This window comes from Lissotriton helveticus, chromosome 10 (genome assembly GCF_964261635.1).
Source record: "Lissotriton helveticus chromosome 10, aLisHel1.1, whole genome shotgun sequence".
NCBI lineage: Eukaryota > Metazoa > Chordata > Amphibia > Caudata > Salamandridae > Lissotriton > Lissotriton helveticus.
In genome coordinates, this window is record NC_136071.1 from 7,005,107 (window position 1) to 7,027,391 (window position 22,285).

General features: G+C 59.0%; 1 protein-coding gene across 1 annotated transcript in view; it reads right to left on the reverse strand.

The window, feature by feature from the left end:
- The window catches only part of MAGIX (MAGI family member, X-linked), a 257,646-nt gene that overhangs the window by 76,069 nt on the left and 159,292 nt on the right, over window positions 1–22,285 (reverse strand). The window contains exons 11-12 of the mRNA XM_078664524.1: window positions 11,050–11,171; window positions 4,448–4,606 (exon numbers count right to left, since the gene is read on the reverse strand). Of these exons, the coding sequence (XP_078520650.1) occupies window positions 4,448–4,606; window positions 11,050–11,171 (281 nt within the window). The remainder of the gene's footprint in view (window positions 1–4,447; window positions 4,607–11,049; window positions 11,172–22,285) is intronic.

Sequence of the window (22,285 nt, forward strand, 5' to 3'; positions counted from 1 at the left end):
ACCCAACACTCATGAACATCCACCTGTGGCCATGCCCTGCACCCAACCCCGTGAACGTCCACCTGTGGCCATGCCCTGCACCCAACCCTGTGAACATCCACCTGTGGCCATGCCCTGCACCCAACCCCGCGAACATCCACCTGTGGCCATGCCCTGCACTCAACCCCCATGAACATCCACCTGTGGCCATGCCCTGCACCCAACCCCGTGAATATCCACCTGTGGCCATGCCCTGCACCCAACCCCGTGAACACCCACCTGTGGCCATGCCCTGCATCCAACCCCCTCTAACATCCACCTGTGGCCATGCCCTGCACCCAACCCCGTGAACGTCCACCTGTGGCCATGCCCTGCACCCAACCCTGTGAACATCCACCTGTGGCCATGCCCTGCACCCAACCCCGCGAACATCCACCTGTGGCCATGCCCTGCACTCAACCCCCATGAACATCCACCTGTGGCCATGCCCTGCACCCAACCCCCGTGAACATCCACCTGTGGCCATGCCCTGCACCCAACCCCTGAGAACATCCACCTGTGGCCATGCCCTGCACCCAACCCCGTGAACATCCACCTGTGGCCATGCCCTGCACTCAACCCCCATGTACATCCGCCTGTGGCCATGCCCTGCACTCAACCCCCATGTACATCCACCTGTGGCCATGCCTTGCACCAAACCCCTGCGAACATCCACCTGTGGCCATGCCCTGCACCCAACCCCGTGAACATCCACCTGTGGCCATGCCCTGCACCCAACCCCCGTGAACATCCACCTGTGGCCATGCCCTGCACCCAACCCCCGTGAACATCCACCTGTGGCCATGCCCTGCACCCAACCCCCGTGAACATCCACCTGTGGCCATGCCCTGCACCCAACCCCGTGAACATCCACCTGTGGCCATGCCCTGCACCCAACCCCCGTGAACATCCACCTGTGGCCATGGCCTGCACCCAACCCCCGTGAACATCCACCTGTGGCCATGCCCTGCACCCAACCCCCGTGAACATCCACCGGCGGCCATGCCCTGCACCCAACCCCGTGAACACCCACCTGTGGCCATGCCCTACACCCAACCCCCGTGAACATCCACCTGTGGCCATGCCCTGCACCCAACCCCGTGAACATCCACCTGTGGCCATGGCCTGCACCCAACCCCCGTGAACATCCACCTGTGGCCATGCCCTGCACCCAACCCCCGTGAACATCCACCGGCGGCCATGCCCTGCACCCAACCCCGTGAACACCCACCTGTGGCCATGCCCTACACCCAACCCCCGTGAACATCCACCTGTGGCCATGCCCTGCACCCAACCCCCGTGAACATCCACCTGTGACCATGCCTTGCACCAAACCCCTGCGAACATCTACCTGTGGCCATGCCCTGCACTCAACCCCCATGTACATCCGCCTGTGGCCATGCCCTGCACTCAACCCCCATGTACATCTACCTGTGGCCATGCCCTGCACCCAACCCCCATGTACATCCGCCTGTGGCCATGCCCTGCACTCAACCCCCATGTACATCCACCTGTGGCCATGCCCTGTACCCAACCCCGTGCACATCCTCCTGTGGCCATGCCCTGCACCCAACACTCATGAACGTCCAGCTTTGGCCATGCCCTGCACCCAACCCACGTGAACATCCACCTGTGGGCATGCCCTGCACCCAACCCCATGAACATCCACCTGTGGCCATGCCCTGCACCCAACCCCGTGAATATCCACCTGTGGTCATGCCCTGCACCCAACCCCGTGAACATCCACCTGTGGCCATGCCTTGCACCCAACCCCCTCGAACATCCACCTGTGGCCATGCCCTACACCCAACCCCCGTGAACAGCCACCTGTGGCCATGCCCTGCAACCAACCCCCGTGAACATCCATCTCTGACCCTGCCCTGCACCAAACGCCCATGAACATCGACCTGTTGCCATGCCTTGCATCCAACCCCCTTGAACATCCTCCTGTGGCCATGCCCTGCACCCAACCCCTGAGAACATCCACCTGTGGCCATGCCCTGCACCCAACCACGTGAACATCCACCTGTGGTCATGCCCTGTGCCCAACCCCCATGAACATCCACCTGTGGCCATGACCTGCACCCAACCCCCTCGAACATCCACCTGTGGCCATGCCTTGCACCCAACCCCCGTGAACATCCACCTGTGGCCATGCCCTGCGCCCAACCCCCGTGAACATCCACCTGTGGCCATGCCTTGCACCCAACCCCCGTGAACGTCCACCTGTGGCCATGCCCTGCACCCAACCACGTGAACATCCACCTGTGGTCATGCCCTGCACCCAACCCCCGTGAAACACCCACCTGTGGCCATGCCCTGCACCCAACCCAGTGCACATCCACCTGTGGCCATGCCTTGCACCCAACCCCCGTGAACATCCACCTGTGGCCATGCCCTGCGCCCAACCCCCATCAACATCCACCTGTGGCCATTTCCTGCACCCAACCCCACGAACATCCACCTGTGGCCATGCCCTGCACCCAACCCCGTGAACATTCACCTGTGGCCATGCCCTGCACCCAACCCCTGAGAACATCCACCTGTGACCATTCCCTGCATCCAACCCCCGTGAACATCCACCTGTGGCCATGCCCTGCACCCAACCCCACAAACATTCACCTGTGGCCATGCCCTGCACCCAACCCCGTGAACATTCACCTGTGGCCATGCCCTGCACCCAACCCCTGAGAACATCCATCTGTGGCCATTCCCTGCATCCAACCCCCGTGAACAGCCACCTGTTGCCATGCCCTACGCCCAACCCCCGTGAACATCCACCTGTGGCCATGCCCTACGCCCAACCCCCGTGAACATCCACCTGTGGCCATGCCCTGCACCAACCCCATGAACATCCACTTGTGGCCATGCCCTGCACCCAACCCCCGTAAACATCCACCTGTGGCCATGCCTTGCATCCAACCCCCTTGAACATCCTCCTGTGGCCATGCCCTGCACCCAACCCCGTGAACATCCACCTGTGGCCATGCCCTGCACCCAACCCCATGAACATCCACCTGTGGCCATGCCCTGCACCCAATCCCTGAGAACATCCACCTGTGGCCATGCCCTGCACCAAACCCACGTGAACATCCACCTGTGGCCATGCCCTGCACCCAACCCAGTCGAACGTCCACCTGTGGCCATACCCTGCACCCAACCCCCGTGAACATCCACCTGCGCCCATGCCCTGTACCCAACCCCCGTGAACATCCACCTGTGCCCATGCCCTGCACCCAACCCCTGAGAACATCCACCTGTGGCCATACCCTGCACCCAACCCCGTGAACATCCACCTGTGGCCATGCCCTGCACCCAACCCCGCGAACATCCACCTGTGGCCATGCCCTGCACCCAACCCTGCGAACATCCACCTGTGGCCATGCCCTGCACTCAACCCCCGTGAACATCCACCTGTGGCCATGCCCTGCACCCAACCCCGCGAACATCCAACTGTGGCCATGCCCTGCATCCAACCCCCTCTAACATCCACCTGTGGCCATGCCCTGCACCCAACCCTGTGAACGTCCACCTGTGGCCATGCCCTGCACCCAACCCTTTGAACATCCACCTGTGGCCATGCCCTGCACCCAACCCCGCGAACATCTACCTGTGGTCATGCCCTGCACCCAACCCCCGTGAACATCCACCTGTGGCCATGCCCTGCACCCAACCCCCGTGAACATCCACCTGTGGCCATGCCCTGCACCCAACCCCCATGAATGTACACCTGTGGCCATGCCCTGCACTCAACCCCGCGAACATCCACCTGTGGCCATGCCCTGCACCCAACCCCCTCGAACGTCCACCTGTGGCCATGCTCTGCACCCAACCCCCTTGAACATCCACCTGTGGCCATGCCCTGCACCCAACCCCCATGTACATCCACCTGTGGCGATGCCCTGCACCCAACCCCCGTAAACATCCACCTGTGGTTATGCCCTGCACCCATCCCCTCTGCTCTGCAGCCAAACCCTCACTTTGCACAGTTTTCAGCCCTGTGCAGTGGGGGGTGCTAACCCCCTGTTGTAGGGTTGGGTGCAGGGCCTGGTCACAGGCCAAGCCCTGTGGCCATCACCGCTGGACATGACCTTTGACTGTGCACAACATGGATTGCCCATCTGCTGAGTGTTGGGTGGGGGTCTGTTCAAAGGCCAGGCCTACAACCAGTGCCTGCACATGGCTGAAGGCTGTGCATAGCAGGAGGTTGGCTGCCTATGGGGTGTTGGGTGCAAGGCCTAGGGGAGGCCAGGGAACCCACCACTGTGCACAGCAGCTTGCAGAGACAGGCTGCTGCACACACACACAGGCTACTCAGAGACAGAGATACGGTGCTCAGACAGAGACAGGGTGCTGAGACAGAGACAGGGTGCTGAGACAGAGACAGGGTGCTGAGACAGAGACAGGGTGCGGAGACAGAGACAGTTACCTGGATCCGGCCGCTCTTCTCGGCCGGCCCCCCCTCCATCATGCCTCGCACGTAGATGTTCATCTTGTACTCGCTGCCCCCCCGCAGGCTGAAGCCGAAGCCGGTGGGGCCCCTCTGCAGCTCCACCTGGTACTGTCCGCCCTCCGGGGCCAGCTCTACCTGCAACAGAAGAGGGCAGTGGGTGGGCAGAGTGCTCTGGACAGGCCCCCCCCCTGAGATCCGAGCTGCCACTGGAGTCAGTGAGGGGTCTGCCCCTCGGTACCCGTGGCACTGCCCTGGCTGCAACTGGTACTGCCCCTCGGTACCCATGGTACTGTCCTGGCCGCAACTGGTACTGCCCATTGGTACTTATGGCACTGCCATGGCTGCAACTGGTACTGCCCATTAGCACTGCCCTAGCTATGCCTGGCACTCTACCAGCTACACCTGGCACGGCTTTGGCTGCACCTGGCTCAGTCCAATTCCATTGGGGTGCATGGCACTGCCCGCACCACTCTTGGCCACGCTCTGACTACAGCAGGCTGCCTGGCACTGCCCTTGCTAGCCTTGGCACTAATTTCTATAAAAGTGCCTGAGGTGTGGTGCCTATATGTCCTTAGAGCAGAGACCCCAGGGTTATTCTAGCACTTTATTATCTAGGCACTAGAAGAGTACCTGTGCTCCCGGGCCGGACTGGGAACCCTAAGCAGCCCGGGCAATTTTATCGGACCAGCCTCTGGCGCAGCACTGCCCGGAGGCTGGAAAGGCTTGTTTGCTGCTCTTGTTACTGGGGGCTGATAAAAACTGACCCCCAGTAACAAAACCAGACCCCACTGCTGCAAAACCGACCCCCAGTAACAAAACCGGACCCCACTGCTGCAAAACCGTCCCCCAGTAACAAAACCGACCCCAGTAACAAAACCGACCCCAGTAACAAAACCGGCCCCACTGCTGCAAAACCGGCCCCACTGCTGCAAAACCGGCCCCACAGCTGTAAAACCGGCCCCACAGCTGCAAAACCGGCCCCACAGCTGCAAAACCGACCCCCAGTAACAAAACCGGCCGCACTGCTGAAAAAACGGCCCCACAGCTGCAAAACCGGCCCCACAGCTGCAAAACCGACCCCCAGTAACAAAACCGGCCCCACTGTTGCAAAACCGGCCCCACAGCTGCAAAACCGGCCCCCAGTAACAAAACCGACCCCCACTGCTGCAAAACCGACCCCCAGTAACAAAACCGGCCCTCACTGTTGCAAAAACTGGCCCCCAGTAACAAAACCGGCCCCCACTGCTACAAAACCGACCCCCAGTAACAAAACCGACCCCCACTGCTGCAAAACCGACCCCCAGTAACAAAACCGGCCCCCACTGCTGCAAAACCAGCCCCTGGTAACAAAACCGCCCCCCACTGCTGCAAAACCGGCCCCTGGTAACAAAACCGGCCTTCACTGCTGCAAAACCAGCCCCTGGTAACAAAACCGGCCCCCACTGTTGCAAAACCGGTCCCAGTAACAAAACTGGCCCCCACTGCTGCAAAACCAGCCCCTGGTAACAAAACCGGCCCCACTGCCGCAAAACCGGCCCCAGTAACAAAACCGGTCCTGACTGCTGCAAAACCGGCCCCTGGTAACAAAACCGGCCCCCACTGCTGCAAAACCGGCCCCAGTAACAAAACCGACCCCAGTAACAAAACCGGCCCCCACTGCTGCAAAACCCGCCCCCAGTAACAAAACCGGTCCTGACTGCTGCAAAACCGGCCCCTGGTAACAAAACCGGCCCTCACTGCTGCAAAACCGGTCCCAGTAACAAAACCGGCCCCCACTGCTGCAAAACCGGCCTCCACTGCTGCAAAACCGACCCCAGTAACAAAACCGGCCCCAAGTAACAAAACCGGCCCCCACTGATGCAAAACCGGCCCCAAGTAACAAAACCGGCCCTCAGTGATGCAAAACCGGCCCCAAGTAACAAAACCGGCCCTCACTGCTACAAAACCGGCCCCCAGTAACAAAACCAGCCCTCACTGCTGCAAAACTGGCCCCAAGTAACAAAACCGGCCCTCACTGATGCAAAACCGGCCCCAAGTAACAAAACTGGCCCTCACTGCTACGAAACCGGCCCCAAGTAACAAAACCGGCACTCACTGATGCAAAACCGGCCCCAAGTAACAAAACCGGCCCTCACTGCTACAAAACCGGCCCCCAGTAACAAAACCGGCCCCACTGCTGCAAAACCGGCCCCCAGTAACAAAACCGGCCCCCACTGCTGCAAAACCGGCCCCAATAACAAAACCGGCCCCACTGCTGCAAAACCTGCCCCCAGTAACAAAACCGGCCCCCACTGCTGCAAAACCGACCCCCAATAACAAAACCGGCCCCCACTGCTGCAAAACCGACCCCCAATAACAAAACTGGCCCCCACTGCTGCAAAACCGACCCCCAGTAACAAAACCGCCCCTCACTGCTGCAAAAACTGGCCCCCAGTAACGAAACCGGCCCCCACTGTTGCAAAACCAGCCCCTGGTAACAAAACCGGCCCCACTGCTGCAAAACCGGCCCCAGTAACAAAACCGGTCCTGACTGCTGCAAAACCGGCCCCTGGTAACAAAACCGGCCCCCACTGCTGCAAAACTGGCCCCAGTAACAAAACCGACCCCAGTAACAAAACCAGCCCCACTGCTGCAAAACCGGCCCCAATAACAAAACCGGCCCCACTGCTGCAAAACCCGCCCCCAGTAACAAAACCGGCCCCCACTGCTGCAAAACCCGCCCCCAGTAACAAAACCGGTCCTGACTGCTGCAAAACCGGCCCCTGGTAACAAAACTGGCCCTCACTGCTGCAAAACCGGTCCCAGTAACAAAACCGGCCCCCACTGCTGCAAAACCGGCCCCAGTAACAAAACCGGCCCCAGTAACAAAACCAGCCCTCACTGCTGCAAAACCGACCCCCAATAACAAAACTGGCCCCCACTGATGCAAAACCGGCCCCCAGTAACAAAACCGGCCCTCACTGATGCAAAACCGGCCCCAAGTAACAAAACCGGCCCTCACTGATGCAAAACCGGCCCCAAGTAACAAAACCAGCCCTCACTGCTACAAAACCGGCCCCCAGTAACAAAACCGGCCCCACTGCTGCAAAACCGGCCCCCAGTAACAAAACCGGCCCCCACTGCTGCAAAACCGGCCCCAATAACAAAACCGGCCCCACTGCTGCAAAACCCGCCCCCAGTAACAAAACCGGCCCCCACTGCTGCAAAACCGACCCCAAATAACAAAACCGGCCCCCACTGCTGCAAAACCGACCCCCAATAACAAAACTGGCCCCCACTGCTGCAAAACCGGCCCCCAGTAACAAAACCGACCGTCACTGCTGCAAAACCGGCCCCTAGTAACAAATTCAGCCCGCACTGCAGCAAAACCGGCCCCCAGTAACAAAATTAGACCCCACTGCTGCAAAACCGACCCCCAGTAACAAAACCGGCCCCCACTGCAGCAAAACCGGCCCCCAGTAACAAAACCGGCCCCCACTGCTGCAAAACCGACCCCAGTAACAAAACCGGCCCCCACTGCTGCAAAACCGACCCCCAGTAACAAAACCAGACCCCACTGCTGCAAAAACGACCCCCGTAACAAAACCGGCCCCCACTGCTGCAAAAACGACCCCCAGTAACAAAACCGCCCCCACTGCTGCAAAACCGACCCCCAGTAACAAAACCGCCCCTCACTGCTGCAAAACCGGCCCCCAGTAACAAAACCGGCCCCACCCAGTAACAAAACCAGACCCTCACTGCTGCAAAACCGGCCCCCAGTAACAAAACTGGCCCCCACTGCTGCAAAACTGGCCTCCAGCAACAAAACCGGCCCCACCCAGTAACAGAACCAACCCCCAGTACCAAAACTGGCCCTCACTGCTGCAAAACCGGCTCCACTCTTCCAGCCTTCCTTGCCGGATGCCCGTTGCCTGCTAGGGCCAGACCAGTCCTGCTGGGCTCCTACCTCACCCCCAGGCGGTGCGAGGACCTCATGTCGTGATGCAGTTTATCATTTTGCCTGAGGTCTTACCTATTCCGCTATTACACGGACTGGACTCTTCACGCTTCTTGTGACAGTGGGGCTTGGCTGCTGTTTATTGGAATACTCTTCTAGGGACGTCCATTATATGAGCTCACACACCTACATGTGAGCATTGGACTATACCCTCTACAATCTCAGCATCCACCATTGGGTATGACTTTGTTACCAGCCATTATAGACAACATTTTTGGGACAACTTGACTAATACTGCGATTAATCCTCCGGTCTATTTGAGGACACTTGGTCACGACATCCGTATGGGGGAGCCTTGCAATTGGTATATGCAGGTGCTTTTATAACTTCCCAGGTGCTTTATTATGATACTTGGACCAGGATGCTTTGATTTTACTTGGACCATTACCTGACTTCGGACTTTCTTCTTTGTTTATATGGTTCCAATTTTTATATCTTCCTGTTTGGACAAGCCCTTATGCGACACATGACGTTATTCTTCATCCTGCTTAGCCTTGAAAAAGTCTTTAGTAGTTACCCCTAGTACTGACGAAACACGTGTCGGCTGTTTTTTTGTCAAGCTTACTCCTTTGGAATTTTGAATAAAGAATATGAGAAACTGAACTCCGTTGTCCAACCATCAATGTCATTGAAAAACCTTTTGTTTATTGAGAATTAACTAGGAGATTTATTAATCTGCCTGTATATACTTACATGTTAGGATTGTGCTAAACCTGACCCTCTTGTTTAATATGTATCTGGCCAATCTTTGATTGTCATTAATATCTCTCTTGGTAGTGGGGGATAGTGGTCTGTACAGCACTCCGTCTTCATAATTGAAGTTTTGTTACATTTCCAGCACTTAGCATATATTTAATTGTTAACAGTGAATGTGCGGTCTCTTCCTTTTGGATACACCACTACCGTCTCTCCCTCTCTAGCAGTTTATCATTTTAGCTGCCGCACATCTTCGTCACGCTCTGGCGACCATTGACCGTACTGGTTGTAATCAGCTGTGTCCAACAGTATCCAAGGGCCAAATGTACAACCATTTCATTTAGCGCCACATTGCGAAGTCGTTAATTGAAATGTACAACAGTGTGTTTAACACTGTTTGCGATTCCCGATGGGGTCGCAAATTGCGGAACTCATTAATAATAATGAGTCTCTCGCAATTTGCGAGCCCATTGGGAATGCCAGCCCTCCCAGGGAACGCCACTTGCTACCCATCGTACGCCACCTACTACCTATCAAACTCCACCCGCTGATATCGAACGCCACCCACTCACCATCGAACATCACATACAAACCATTGAATGCCATGTGCTACCCATTGAAGGCCCCTACTAACCATCAAATACTACCCACTAACCATCAAACACCACCCACTAACAGTCGAAGACAATCCACTAACCATTGAATGCCACACACTAACCATCGAACACCACCCATTAACCATCGAACACCACTCACTAACCATCGAACACCACCCACTAACCATCGAACACCACCCACTAACCATCAAACACCACCCACTAACCATCGAACACCACCCACTAACAGTCGAAGACAATCCACTAACCATCGAATGCCACACACTAACCATCGAACAACACCCATTAACCATCGAACACCACTCACTAACCATCGAACACCACCCACTAACCATCGAACACCACCCACTAACCATCGCACACCACCTACTAACCATCGAACACCACCCACTAACCATCGAACACCACCTACTAACCATTGAACACCACCCACTAACCATCGAACACCACCTACTAACCATCGAACACCACCCACTAACCATCGAACACCACCCACTAACCATCGAACACCACCCACTAACCATCGAACACCACCTACTAACCATCGAACACCACCCACTAACCATCAAACACCACCCACTAATCATCGAACGCCACCCACTAACCATCGAACACCACCTACTAACCATTGAACACCACCCACTAGCCATCGAATGCCACCTGCTAAACATTGGACACCACCCACTAGCCATCGAATGCCACCTGCTAAACATTGAACACCACCTACTAACCATCGAACACCACCCATTAACCATCGAGCACCACCCACTAACCATCGAACGCCACCTACTAACCATCGAACGCCACCTACTAACCATCAAACACCACCCGCTGACCATCGAACACCACCTACTAACCATCGAACGCCATCTACCAACCATCAAACACCACCCACTTACCATCGAACGCCACCCACTAACCATCGATCATCACCCACTAACCATCGAACGCCACCCACTAACCAGCAAACGCCACCCACTAACCATCGAACACCACCCACTAACCATCGAGCACCACCCACTAATCATCGAACGCCACCCACTAACCATCGAACGCCACCTACTAACCATCCAACACCACCCACTAACCATCCAACACCACCCACCAACCATCGAACACCACCCACTAACCATTGAACATCACCCACTAACCATCGATTGCCACTCACTAACCATGAGAATGCCTGCTGTGGTCTTGTGTTTTCTAGTCCCTCTAGAGAAGCGACGAGTACCTCTAGTTAGAAGAATCCGATAGTTGTGGGTCTGTACCTGGCCTTGTGGATCTCTGGACCCCACTGGCTGTGGGGCCCGGGGCCCATGGGTCACAGGACTGGACGGCGTTCTCTTTTCATCCACTTCGATCTCTGCAGCTTCGGAAATACTATCCCCATCTGAGGTAAAAACAAAGGACACCAAATCAGTGAGGGGCATCGGTGACCAAGAAGAGACAAAAACCTGTGACAATGCTTAGTGACCAAAGAGAGAAAAACACAAGAACAAGCAACAAGCCCCAGTAACCACAGAGAGACAAACACAGGAACCAGAGACAAGACTTAGTGACCACAGAGAGACAAACACAGGAACCAGCGACAAGACTTAGTGACCACAGAGAGACAAACAGAAGAACCAGAAACAAGACTTAGTGACCACAAAGACATGAACAGAAGAACCAGCGAGAAAGCTCAATGACCACAGAGAGACAAACACAAGAACCAGGGACAAGACTTAGTGACCACAGAGAGACAAACAGAAGAACCATCAACAAGACTTAGTGACCACAATGACATGAACAGAAGAACCAGCGACTCTTAGAGTATATCCATTTGTATCTCTTCCTTGAGTGACTTTACATCTTGTACATTTGCAATTTTTAGGTCTTGTGGTGATTACTGCGCGAAAGCGCGGTCTCGCCAGAGACCTATAGTCACCGGCTCAGCTTCCCAGGAGACAAGAGATGGCCACGCGCATAATCGGATCAGAGCGGGCCGCGCGCGCGTGTGCACATCTCCTGTCTCCTGGGAAGCTCCAACACACACAGCCACACCTCCCCCTGCTTTCGCACACGCATGCTCGCACACACAGAGACACACACACAAGCGCACATACACGCACGCACACATACAGAGAAACCCCCCCCTCACACATACACATACACGCGCACACACACTGATAGGGGCGAGCAGCCGGGTCCTAGCTGGGGCACATTTCCAGCAGAGACTGAGAGGCCTTCACAAATCCAGGTGGCGAAGCGAGCCAGTCATAAACATTTGTGAGGTACGGAACCCCGAGCCCCCGAGGCACCGACGTCTGCAATCAACTGAGAGCGGTGTTTGGGCGAACTCTCAGCAGAAGCCCATCTCTTAAACCTTCCCAGCAGCCAGCCATTCGAAGTGCGCAGCGTCTAGGTGCACGGCTTTGAAAGTGCATTTGATGTGGAAACACTCGAGAGATTAATCCCGACAACCTGATGCCTTCGGATAGAGCATTGGGACATTAATTCCAAGAAGGAAATGCCTTCAGATAGAGCAGTCGCAATCAGACGTGCCAACATTTAACCCCTTCGACGCTCATGACGAGCTGAGCTCGTCATGAGTTACGCCTCTCGTACGCTCATGACGAGCTGAGCTCACCCTCACTCACCCTCACCCTCACTCACCCTCACCCTCACAACCCCACACCCTCACACCCCCTCACCCTCACACACCTCCTCCCCTCAAACCCCTCACCCTCACACCCCCTCACCCTCACACACCCTCACCCTCACACACCCTCACCCTCACACACCCTCACACACCCTCATCCTCACCCTCACACACTCTCACCCACCCTCGCACACCCTCACTCACCCTCTCACCCTTACCCCCTCACACCCCCACACCCCCTCACCCTCACACACCCTCACCCTCACACACCCTCACACACCCTCATCCTCACACACCCTCACCCTCACACATCCTCACCCTCACACATCCTCACCCTCACACACCCCCTCACCAGGGCCGGACTGGCAATAGCGGGCACCGGGCGTTTCCCCAGTAGGCCGCTAGGTGGGGGCCGAAACCGGCCCTCGCAAACTGCTCAGCTGCACTCCCCCTCACCCCAGGGTGGAGTGGGGGGGGGCAGCTGAGCAGTTTGCCCGGGCCGGTTTCTGTTCCCAGTCCGGCCCTGCCCCTCACCCTCACACACCCTCACCCTCACACCCCTCACACACCCACACTCCCTCACCCTTACACCCTCACCCTCACACCCCCTCACCCTCACACCCCCCTCACCCTCACACCCCCTCACCCTCACACCCTCCTCACCCTCACACCCCTCAACCTCACACACACCCTCACCCTCACACCCCCACACCTCCTCACACACCCACACACCCTCACCCTCACACACTCCCTCACCCCCCTCTCACCCTGACACACCCTCTCACCCTCACACACCCTCTCACCCTCACCCTCACACACCCTCACCCTCATACCCCCTCTCACCCTCACCCACCCTCTCACCCTGACACACCCTCTCACCCTCACACACCCTCTCACCCTCACACACCCTCCCACCCTCACACACCCTATCAACCTCACACACTCCCTCACCCTCACACCGCCTCACCCTTACACCATCACCCTCACACTCTCACAACCCCATACCCTCCCACTCACACATAATCACACCCCCTCACCCCTCACACCCTCGCACCCCACACCCTCACAACCCACACCCTCACAACCCTCTCTCTCACCCACCCCCTCACCCTCACACCCCTCACCTCACACCCCCTCACCCTCACACCCTCTCACCCTCACACCCCCTCACACCCTCTCACCCTCACACACCCTCACCTTCACACTCCCTCACCCTCACACCCCCTCACACACCCTCACCCTCACACACCCTCACCCCCACACCCTCACACCACCTCACCCTCACACCCCCTCACCCTCACACACCGTCACTCACCCTCACACACCCTCACTCACCCTCACACCCCCTCAAACTCACTCACCCTCACTCACCCTCTCACCCTCACACACCCTCACTCACCCTCACACACCCTCACTCTCACACCCCCTCACCCTCACACCCCCTCACTCCCCTCACCCTCACACCCCATCACCCCCTCACCCCTGCACACACCCTCACTCACCCTCACACCCTCACCCTCACACACCCTCACCCTCACACACATTAACACCTCCTCACCCTCACACATCCTCACACACCCTCACACTCACACCCCCTCACTCACCCTCACACACACTCACAGACCCTCACCAGCATAGCATAACAAAACACAGCATAGCATAGCATAACAAAAAAAGCATAAGATAGCAAAACATAGCATATCATAACAAAAAAAAGCATAGGATAGCAAAACAAAACCTAGCATAACAAAACATAGCATAGCAAAACACAACAAAGCATAGCATAGCATAACAAAACACAACAAAACATAGCATAACAAAACAAAGCTTAGCATAGCATATCAAAACATAGCATAACAAAACATAGCATAGCATAAAAAAACAGCATAACAAAACAAAGCATAGGATAGCAAAACCAAACATAGCATAACATAACAAAACATAGTATAACATAACAAAACATAGCATAACAAAACACAACACATAGCATAACAAAACATAGCAAAACACAACAAAACATAGCATAACTTAACAAAACACAACAAAACATAGCATAACTTAACAAAACACAACAAAACATAGTATAGTATAGCAAAACAAAACATATAATAACATAGCAAAACATAGCATACCAAACACAACAAATCATGGCATAGCAAAACAAAGCATAGCATAGCATAATAAAGCATAGCATAGCAAAACATAGTATAGCATAACAAAACATAGCATAGCATAACAAAACACAGCATAGCATATCATAACAAATCAAAGCATAGGATAGCAAAACATAGCATAGCATAACAAAACAAAACATAGGATAGCAAAAGACAACATAGCATAGCATACAGCATCACTCCGCACCACCACAGCATCACTCGGGGGCACCACAACATCACTATGCGCTACCACAGCATCACTGAACGCCACTGCATCACTTGTTCGCCATCAAAACATCGCTCAGCGCCACCACAGCATCAATCTGTGCAACCATTCAACAACAACTGGTTCAAATATGTTCTCTCAATGTTTCAAGCTTTATTACAAATGTAACAAAAAATGTTAATATTTCACTTCTGTTCTTGAATTTTCGTCACAATAAAATACACTGAACATAATCTTCACAAAAGTTATTTACAAAACTTTAAGCTATTGCCATTATAAATGACAATAACTTTTATTTAAGTATTAATTATTGAAAAAAAATTAAAAGCCATTGTTATTTGTAATATCAATACAGCTAAGTCACGTAAATACAACACATATTGCATTACAAATGCTATAGGTGTCACATTTGCAAAAGTTATAACTATTGGCATTGTAAATGACAAACCAATTCATTTAGCTATTTTAAAAAACAAAACATAAATAAAAAATGTGTCATTTACAAGACCAACAGCTCAAACGTTCCTAATGCGAGACCTATTGCATTGCAAATGCTTGTTTCTGTTTGTATCTTTTATGTAACGCATGTAATCCTAAATCCTTATGTTTTGCAACTGGTTCTTATGTAAAGCGCTCTGACACCTTCGGGTAAAGTTCGCGCTATAGAAAATCGCATTAAATAAAAAAAAAAAAAAAATATTAAAAAAAAGGTGTATCTTTGTGAGCAGCACATCTGGAGGCAGATTTCACAGCTGCGCCCCAAAGATAAAGAAAGAGCTGGCCCCGCCCCAGAGCCCTGGTGGGAGATGCTTTGCAGCAGCATCACTGCTGGCCACAGGAGGGCGCCAGAGAGCAACACATGGTGTAAACATGGCCTTGTTCTAGGAGAGAGGCAGCACACACTTGGGAAAGGATCACTTTGGGGGGCTCGAAATCTGTGAACCAGGGGTGAAAGTGTTCTGTCCCCTCACCTGAGACGGTTCATCCTGGGTGCAGGCAGGGGGCGCTCGACTCCAGGGGAAGCAAGCAGTCCCCAGGACAGTCCCAGAGAACTTTCAAGAATTGGCTCGCGCCAGGGAAAACGGAGGGTCCGGCGCCAGGGAAAACGGAGGGTCCGGCGCCAGGGAAAACGGAGGGTCCGGCGCAGAGAAACGGAGGGTCCGGCGCAGGGAAAACGGAGGGTCCGGCGCAGGGAAACGGAGGGTCCGGCGCAGGGAAAACGGAGGGTCCGGCGCCAGGGAAAACGGAGGGTCCGGCGCAGAGAAACGGAGGGTCCGGCGCAGGGAAAACGGAGGGTCCGGCGCCAGGGAAAACGGAGGGTCCGGCGCCAGGGAAAACGGAGGGTCCGGCGCCAGGGAAAACGGAGGGTCCGGCGCCAGGGAAAACGGAGGGTCCGGCACCAGGGAAAACGGAGGGTCCGGCACCAGGGAAAACGGAGGGTCCGGCACCAGGGAAAACGGAGGGTCCGGCACCAGGGAAAACGGAGGGTCCGGCGCCGAGAAACGGAGGGTCCGGCGCCAGGGAAAACGGAGGGTCCGGCGCAGGGGAACGGAGGGTCCGGCACCAGGGAAAACGGAGGGTCCGGCACCAGGGAAAACGGAGGGTCCGGCACCAGGGAAAACGGAGGGTCCGGCGCAGGGGAACGGAGGGTCCGGCGCAGGTAAACGGAGGGTCCGGCGCCAGGGAAAACGGAGGGTCCGGCGCCGAGAAACGGAGGGTCCGGCGCCAGGGAAAACGGAGGGTCCGGCGCAGGGGAACGGAGGGTCCGGCGCAGGTAAACGGAGGGTCCGGCGCAGGGAAACGGAGGGTCCGGCGCAGGTAAACGAAGGGTCCGGCGCCAGGGAAAACGGAGGGTCCGGCGCAGAGAAACGGAGGGTCCGGCGCAGGGAAAACGGAGGGTCCGGCGCCAGGGAAAACGGAGGGTCCGGCGCCAGGGAAAACGGAGGGTCCGGCGCCAGGGAAAACGGAGGGTCCGGCGCCAGGGAAAACGGAGGGTCCGGCACCAGGGAAAACGGAGGGTCCGGCACCAGGGAAAACGGAGGGTCCGGCACCAGGGAAAACGGAGGGTCCGGCACCAGGGAAAACGGAGGGTCCGGCGCCGAGAAACGGAGGGTCCGGCGCCAGGGAAAACGGAGGGTCCGGCGCAGGGGAACGGAGGGTCCGGCACCAGGGAAAACGGAGGGTCCGGCACCAGGGAAAACGGAGGGTCCGGCACCAGGGAAAACGGAGGGTCCGGCGCCGAGAAACGGAGGGTCCGGCGCCAGGGAAAACGGAGGGTCCGGCGCAGGGGAACGGAGGGTCCGGCGCAGGTAAACGGAGGGTCCGGCGCAGGTAAACGAAGGGTCCGGCGCCAGGGAAAACGGAGGGTCCGGCGCAGGGAAACAGAGGGTCCGGCGCAGGGAAACGGAGGGTCCGGCACAGGGAAACAGAGGGTCCGGCGCAGGGAAACGGAGGGTCCGGCGCCAGGGAAAACGGAGGGTCCGGCGCAGGGAAACGGAGGGTCCGGCGCAGAGAAACGGAGGGTCCGGCGCCAGGGAAACAGAGGGTCCGGCGCCAGGGAAACAGAGGGTCCGGCGCAGGGAAACGGAGGGTCCGGCGCCAGGGAAAACGGAGGGTCCGGCGCAGGGAAACAGAGGGTCCGGCGCAGGGAAACGGAGGGTCCGGCGCCAGGGAAAACGGAGGGTCCGGCGCAGGGAAACAGAGGGTCCGGCGCAGGGAAACGGAGGGTCCGGCGCAGGGAAACGGAGGGTCCGGCGCAGAGAAACGGAGGGTCCGGCGCAGGGAAACAGAGGGTCCGGCGCAGGGAAACGGAGGGTCCGGCGCAGGGAAACGGAGGGTCCGGCGCAGAGAAACGAAGGGTCCGGCGCAGGGAAACGGAGGGTCCGGCGCAGAGAAACGGAGGGTCCGGCGCAGAGAAACGGAGGGTCCGGCGCAGGGAAACAGAGGGTCCGGCACCAGGGAAAACGGAGGGTCCGGCACCAGGGAAAACGGAGGGTCCGGCGCCAGGGAAAACGGAGGGTCCGGCACCAGGGAAAACGGAGGGTCCGGCACCAGGGAAAACGGAGGGTCCGGCACCAGGGAAAACGGAGGGTCCGGCGCCGAGAAACGGAGGGTCCGGCGCCAGGGAAAACGGAGGGTCCGGCGCAGGGGAACGGAGGGTCCGGCGCAGGTAAACGGAGGGTCCGGCGCAGGGAAACGGAGGGTCCGGCGCAGGTAAACGAAGGGTCCGGCGCCAGGGAAAACGGAGGGTCCGTGGCAGGGAAACAGAGGGTCCGGCGCAGGGAAACGGAGGGTCCGGCGCCAGGGAAAACGGAGGGTCCGGCGCAGGGAAACGGAGGGTCCGGCGCAGGGAAACGGAGGGTCCGGCGCAGAGAAACGGAGCGTCCGGCGCCAGGGAAAACGGAGGGTCCGGCGCAAGGAAACGGAGGGTCCGGCGCAGGGAAACGGAGGGTCCGGCGCAGGGAAACGGAGGGTCCGGCGCAGAGAAACGGAGGGTCCGGCGCCAGGGAAAACGGAGGGTCCGGCGCCAGGGAAAACGGAGGGTCCGGCGCAGGGGAACGGAGGGTCCGGCGCAGGGGAACGAAGGGTCTGGCGCAAGGAAACGGAGGGTCCGGCGCAGGGAAACGGAGGGTCCGGCGCAGGGAAACGGAGGGTCCGGCGCAGAGAAACGGAGGGTCCGGCGCCAGGGAAAACGGAGGGTCCGGCGCAGGGAAACGGAGGGTCCGGCGCAGAGAAATGGAGGGTCCGGCGCCAGGGAAAACGGAGGGTCCGGCGCAAGGAAACGGAGGGTCCGGCGCAGGGAAACGGAGGGTCCGGCGCAGGGAAATGGAGGGTCCGGCGCCAGGGAAAACGGAGGGTCCGGCGCAGGGAAACGGAGGGTCCGGCGCAAGGAAACGGAGGGTCCAGCGCAAGGAAACGGAGGGTCCGGCGCAGGGAAACGGACGGTCCGGCGCAGGGAAACGCAGGGTCCGGCGCCAGGGAAACGGAGGGTCCGGCGCCAGGGAAAACGGAGGGTCCGGCGCAGGGAAACGGAGGGTCCGGCGCCAGGGAAAACGGAGGGTCCGGCGCAGGGAAACGGAGGGTCCGGCGCAGAGAAACGGAGGGTCCGGCGCAAGGAAACGGAGGGTCCGGCGCAGGTAAACGAAGGGTCCGGGGCAAGGAAACGGAGGGTCCGGCGCAGGGAAACGGAGGGTCCGGCGCCAGGGAAAACGGAGGGTCCGGCGCAGGGAAACGGAGGGTCCGGCGCAGAGAAATGGAGGGTCCGGCGCAAGGAAACGGAGGGTCCGGTGCAGGGAAACGGAGGGTCCGGCGCAGGGAAACGGAGGGTCTGGTGCAGGGAAACGGAGGGTCCGGCGCAGGGAAACGGAGGGTCCGGCACAGGGAAACGGAGGGTCCGGCGCAGGGAAACGGAGGGTCCGGCACAGGGAAACGGAGGGTCCGGCGCAGGGAAACGGAGGGTCCGGCGCCAGGGAAAACGGAGGGTCCGGCGCAGGGAAACGGAGGGTCCGGCGCAGAGAAACGGAGGGTCCGGCGCCAGGGAAAACGGAGGGTCCGGCGCAGGGAAACGGAGGGTCCGGCGCAGAGAAACGGAGGGTCCGGCGCAGGGAAACGGAGGGTCCGGTGCAGAGAAACGGAGGGTCCGGCGCAAGGAAACGGAGGGTCCGGCGCAGGGAAACGGAGGGTCCGGCGCAGAGAAACGGAGGGTCCGGCGCAGAGAAACGGAGGGTCCGGCGCCAGGGAAAACGGAGGGTCCGGTGCAGGGAAACGGAGGGTCCGGCGCAGAGAAACGGAGGGTCCGGCGCAAGGAAACGGAGGGCCCGGCGCAGGGAAACGGAGGGTCCGGCGCAGGGAAACGGAGGGTCCGGCGCAGAGAAACGGAGGGTCCGGCGCAAGGAAACGGAGGGTCCGGCGCAGGGAAACGGAGGGTCCGGCACAGGGAAACGGAGGGTCCGGCGCAGGGAAACGGAGGGTCCGGCGCAGAGAAACGGAGGGTCCGGCGCAGGGAAACGGAGGGTCCGGCGCCAGGGAAAACGGAGGGTCCGGCGCAGGGAAACGGAGGGTCCGGCGCAGGGAAACGGAGGGTCCGGCGCAGAGAAACGGAGGGTCCGGAGCCAGGGAAAACGGAGGGTCCGGCGCAGGGAAACGGAGGGTCCGGCGCAGGGAAACGGAGGGTCCGGCGCAGGGAAACGGAGGGTCCGGCGCAGGTAAACGGAGGGTCCGGCGCAGGGAAACGGAGGGTCCGGCGCAGGGAAACGGAGGGTCCGGCGCAGAGAAACGGAGGGTCCGGCGCCAGGGAAAACGGAGGGTCCGGCGCAGGGAAACGGAGGGTCCGGCGCAGAGAAATGGAGGGTCCGGCGCCAGGGAAAACGGAGGGTCCGGCGCAAGGAAACGGAGGGTCCGGCGCAGGGAAACGGAGGGTCCGGCGCAGGGAAACGGAGGGTCCGGCGCCAGGGAAAACGGAGGGTCCGGCGCAGGGAAACGGAGGGTCCGGCGCAAGGAAACGGAGGGTCCAGCGCAAGGAAACGGAGGGTCCGGCGCAGGGAAACGGACGGTCCGGCGCAGGGAAACGCAGGGTCCGGCGCCAGGGAAACGGAGGGTCCGGCGCCAGGGAAAACGGAGGGTCCGGCGCAGGGAAACGGAGGGTCCGGCGCCAGGGAAAACGGAGGGTCCGGCGCAGGGAAACGGAGGGTCCGGCGCAGAGAAACGGAGGGTCCGGCGCAAGGAAACGGAGGGTCCGGCGCAGGTAAACGAAGGGTCCGGGGCAAGGAAACGGAGGGTCCGGCGCAGGGAAACGGAGGGTCCGGCGCCAGGGAAAACGGAGGGTCCGGCGCAGGGAAACGGAGGGTCCGGCGCAGAGAAATGGAGGGTCCGGCGCAAGGAAACGGAGGGTCCGGTGCAGGGAAACGGAGGGTCCGGCGCAGGGAAACGGAGGGTCTGGTGCAGGGAAACGGAGGGTCCGGCGCAGGGAAACGGAGGGTCCGGCACAGGGAAACGGAGGGTCCGGCGCAGGGAAACGGAGGGTCCGGCACAGGGAAACGGAGGGTCCGGCGCAGGGAAACGGAGGGTCCGGCGCCAGGGAAAACGGAGGGTCCGGCGCAGGGAAACGGAGGGTCCGGCGCAGAGAAACGGAGGGTCCGGCGCCAGGGAAAACGGAGGGTCCGGCGCAGGGAAACGGAGGGTCCGGCGCAGAGAAACGGAGGGTCCGGCGCAGGGAAACGGAGGGTCCGGTGCAGAGAAACGGAGGGTCCGGCGCAAGGAAACGGAGGGTCCGGCGCAGGGAAACGGAGGGTCCGGCGCAGAGAAACGGAGGGTCCGGCGCAGAGAAACGGAGGGTCCGGCGCCAGGGAAAACGGAGGGTCCGGTGCAGGGAAACGGAGGGTCCGGCGCAGAGAAACGGAGGGTCCGGCGCAAGGAAACGGAGGGCCCGGCGCAGGGAAACGGAGGGTCCGGCGCAGGGAAACGGAGGGTCCGGCGCAGAGAAACGGAGGGTCCGGCGCAAGGAAACGGAGGGTCCGGCGCAGGGAAACGGAGGGTCCGGCACAGGGAAACGGAGGGTCCGGCGCAGGGAAACGGAGGGTCCGGCGCAGAGAAATGGAGGGTCCGGCGCAGGGAAACGGAGGGTCCGGCGCCAGGGAAAACGGAGGGTCCGGCGCAGGGAAACGGAGGGTCCGGCGCAGGGAAACGGAGGGTCCGGCGCAGAGAAACGGAGGGTCCGGCGCCAGGGAAAACGGAGGGTCCGGCGCAGGGAAACGGAGGGTCCGGCGCAGGGAAACGGAGGGTCCGGCGCAGGGAAACGGAGGGTCCGGCGCAGGTAAACGGAGGGTCCGGCGCAGGGAAACGGAGGGTCCGGCGCAGGGAAACGGAGGGTCCGGCGCAGAGAAACGGAGGGTCCGGCGCAGGTAAACGGAGGGTCCGGCGCAGGTAAACGGAGGGTCCGGCGCAGGGAAACGGAGGGTCCGGCGCCAGGGAAAACGGAGGGTCCGGCGCAGAGAAACGGAGGGTCCGGCGCAGGGAAACGGAGGGTCCGGTGCAGGGAAACAGAGGGTCCGGCGCAGGGAAACGGAGGGTCCGGCGCAGGGAAACGGAGGGTCCGGCGCAGGTATGGACATCCCTGGGGGTCGAACTGGACACCGTCACAGGAGAGTCCTGGCTGCCAGCGGACAAGGTCCAGGACTTGGCAAATCAGATCCAGCCAGTCTTTGGCCAGGACGAGGCATCCCTTGGGGCCTTCGAAGCCTTCTGGGCAAACTCAACTTCGCAGCCAGAGTGATACCAGCCGGGAGGGTGTTTGCGCGTAGGCTGCCCGGGCAACGGCGAAGGTCAAGAAGAAGCAGCACTTTGTAAAGCTAAGCAGAGGTATGAAGGAAGATCTATCCATGTGGGCAACTTTTCTGGCTGGCTTCAACGGCTCAGTTATCTGGAGGGCACCTTGGACGGGGAGCCCAGAACTGGCGCTATTTACAGACGCGGCAGGTAGAGAA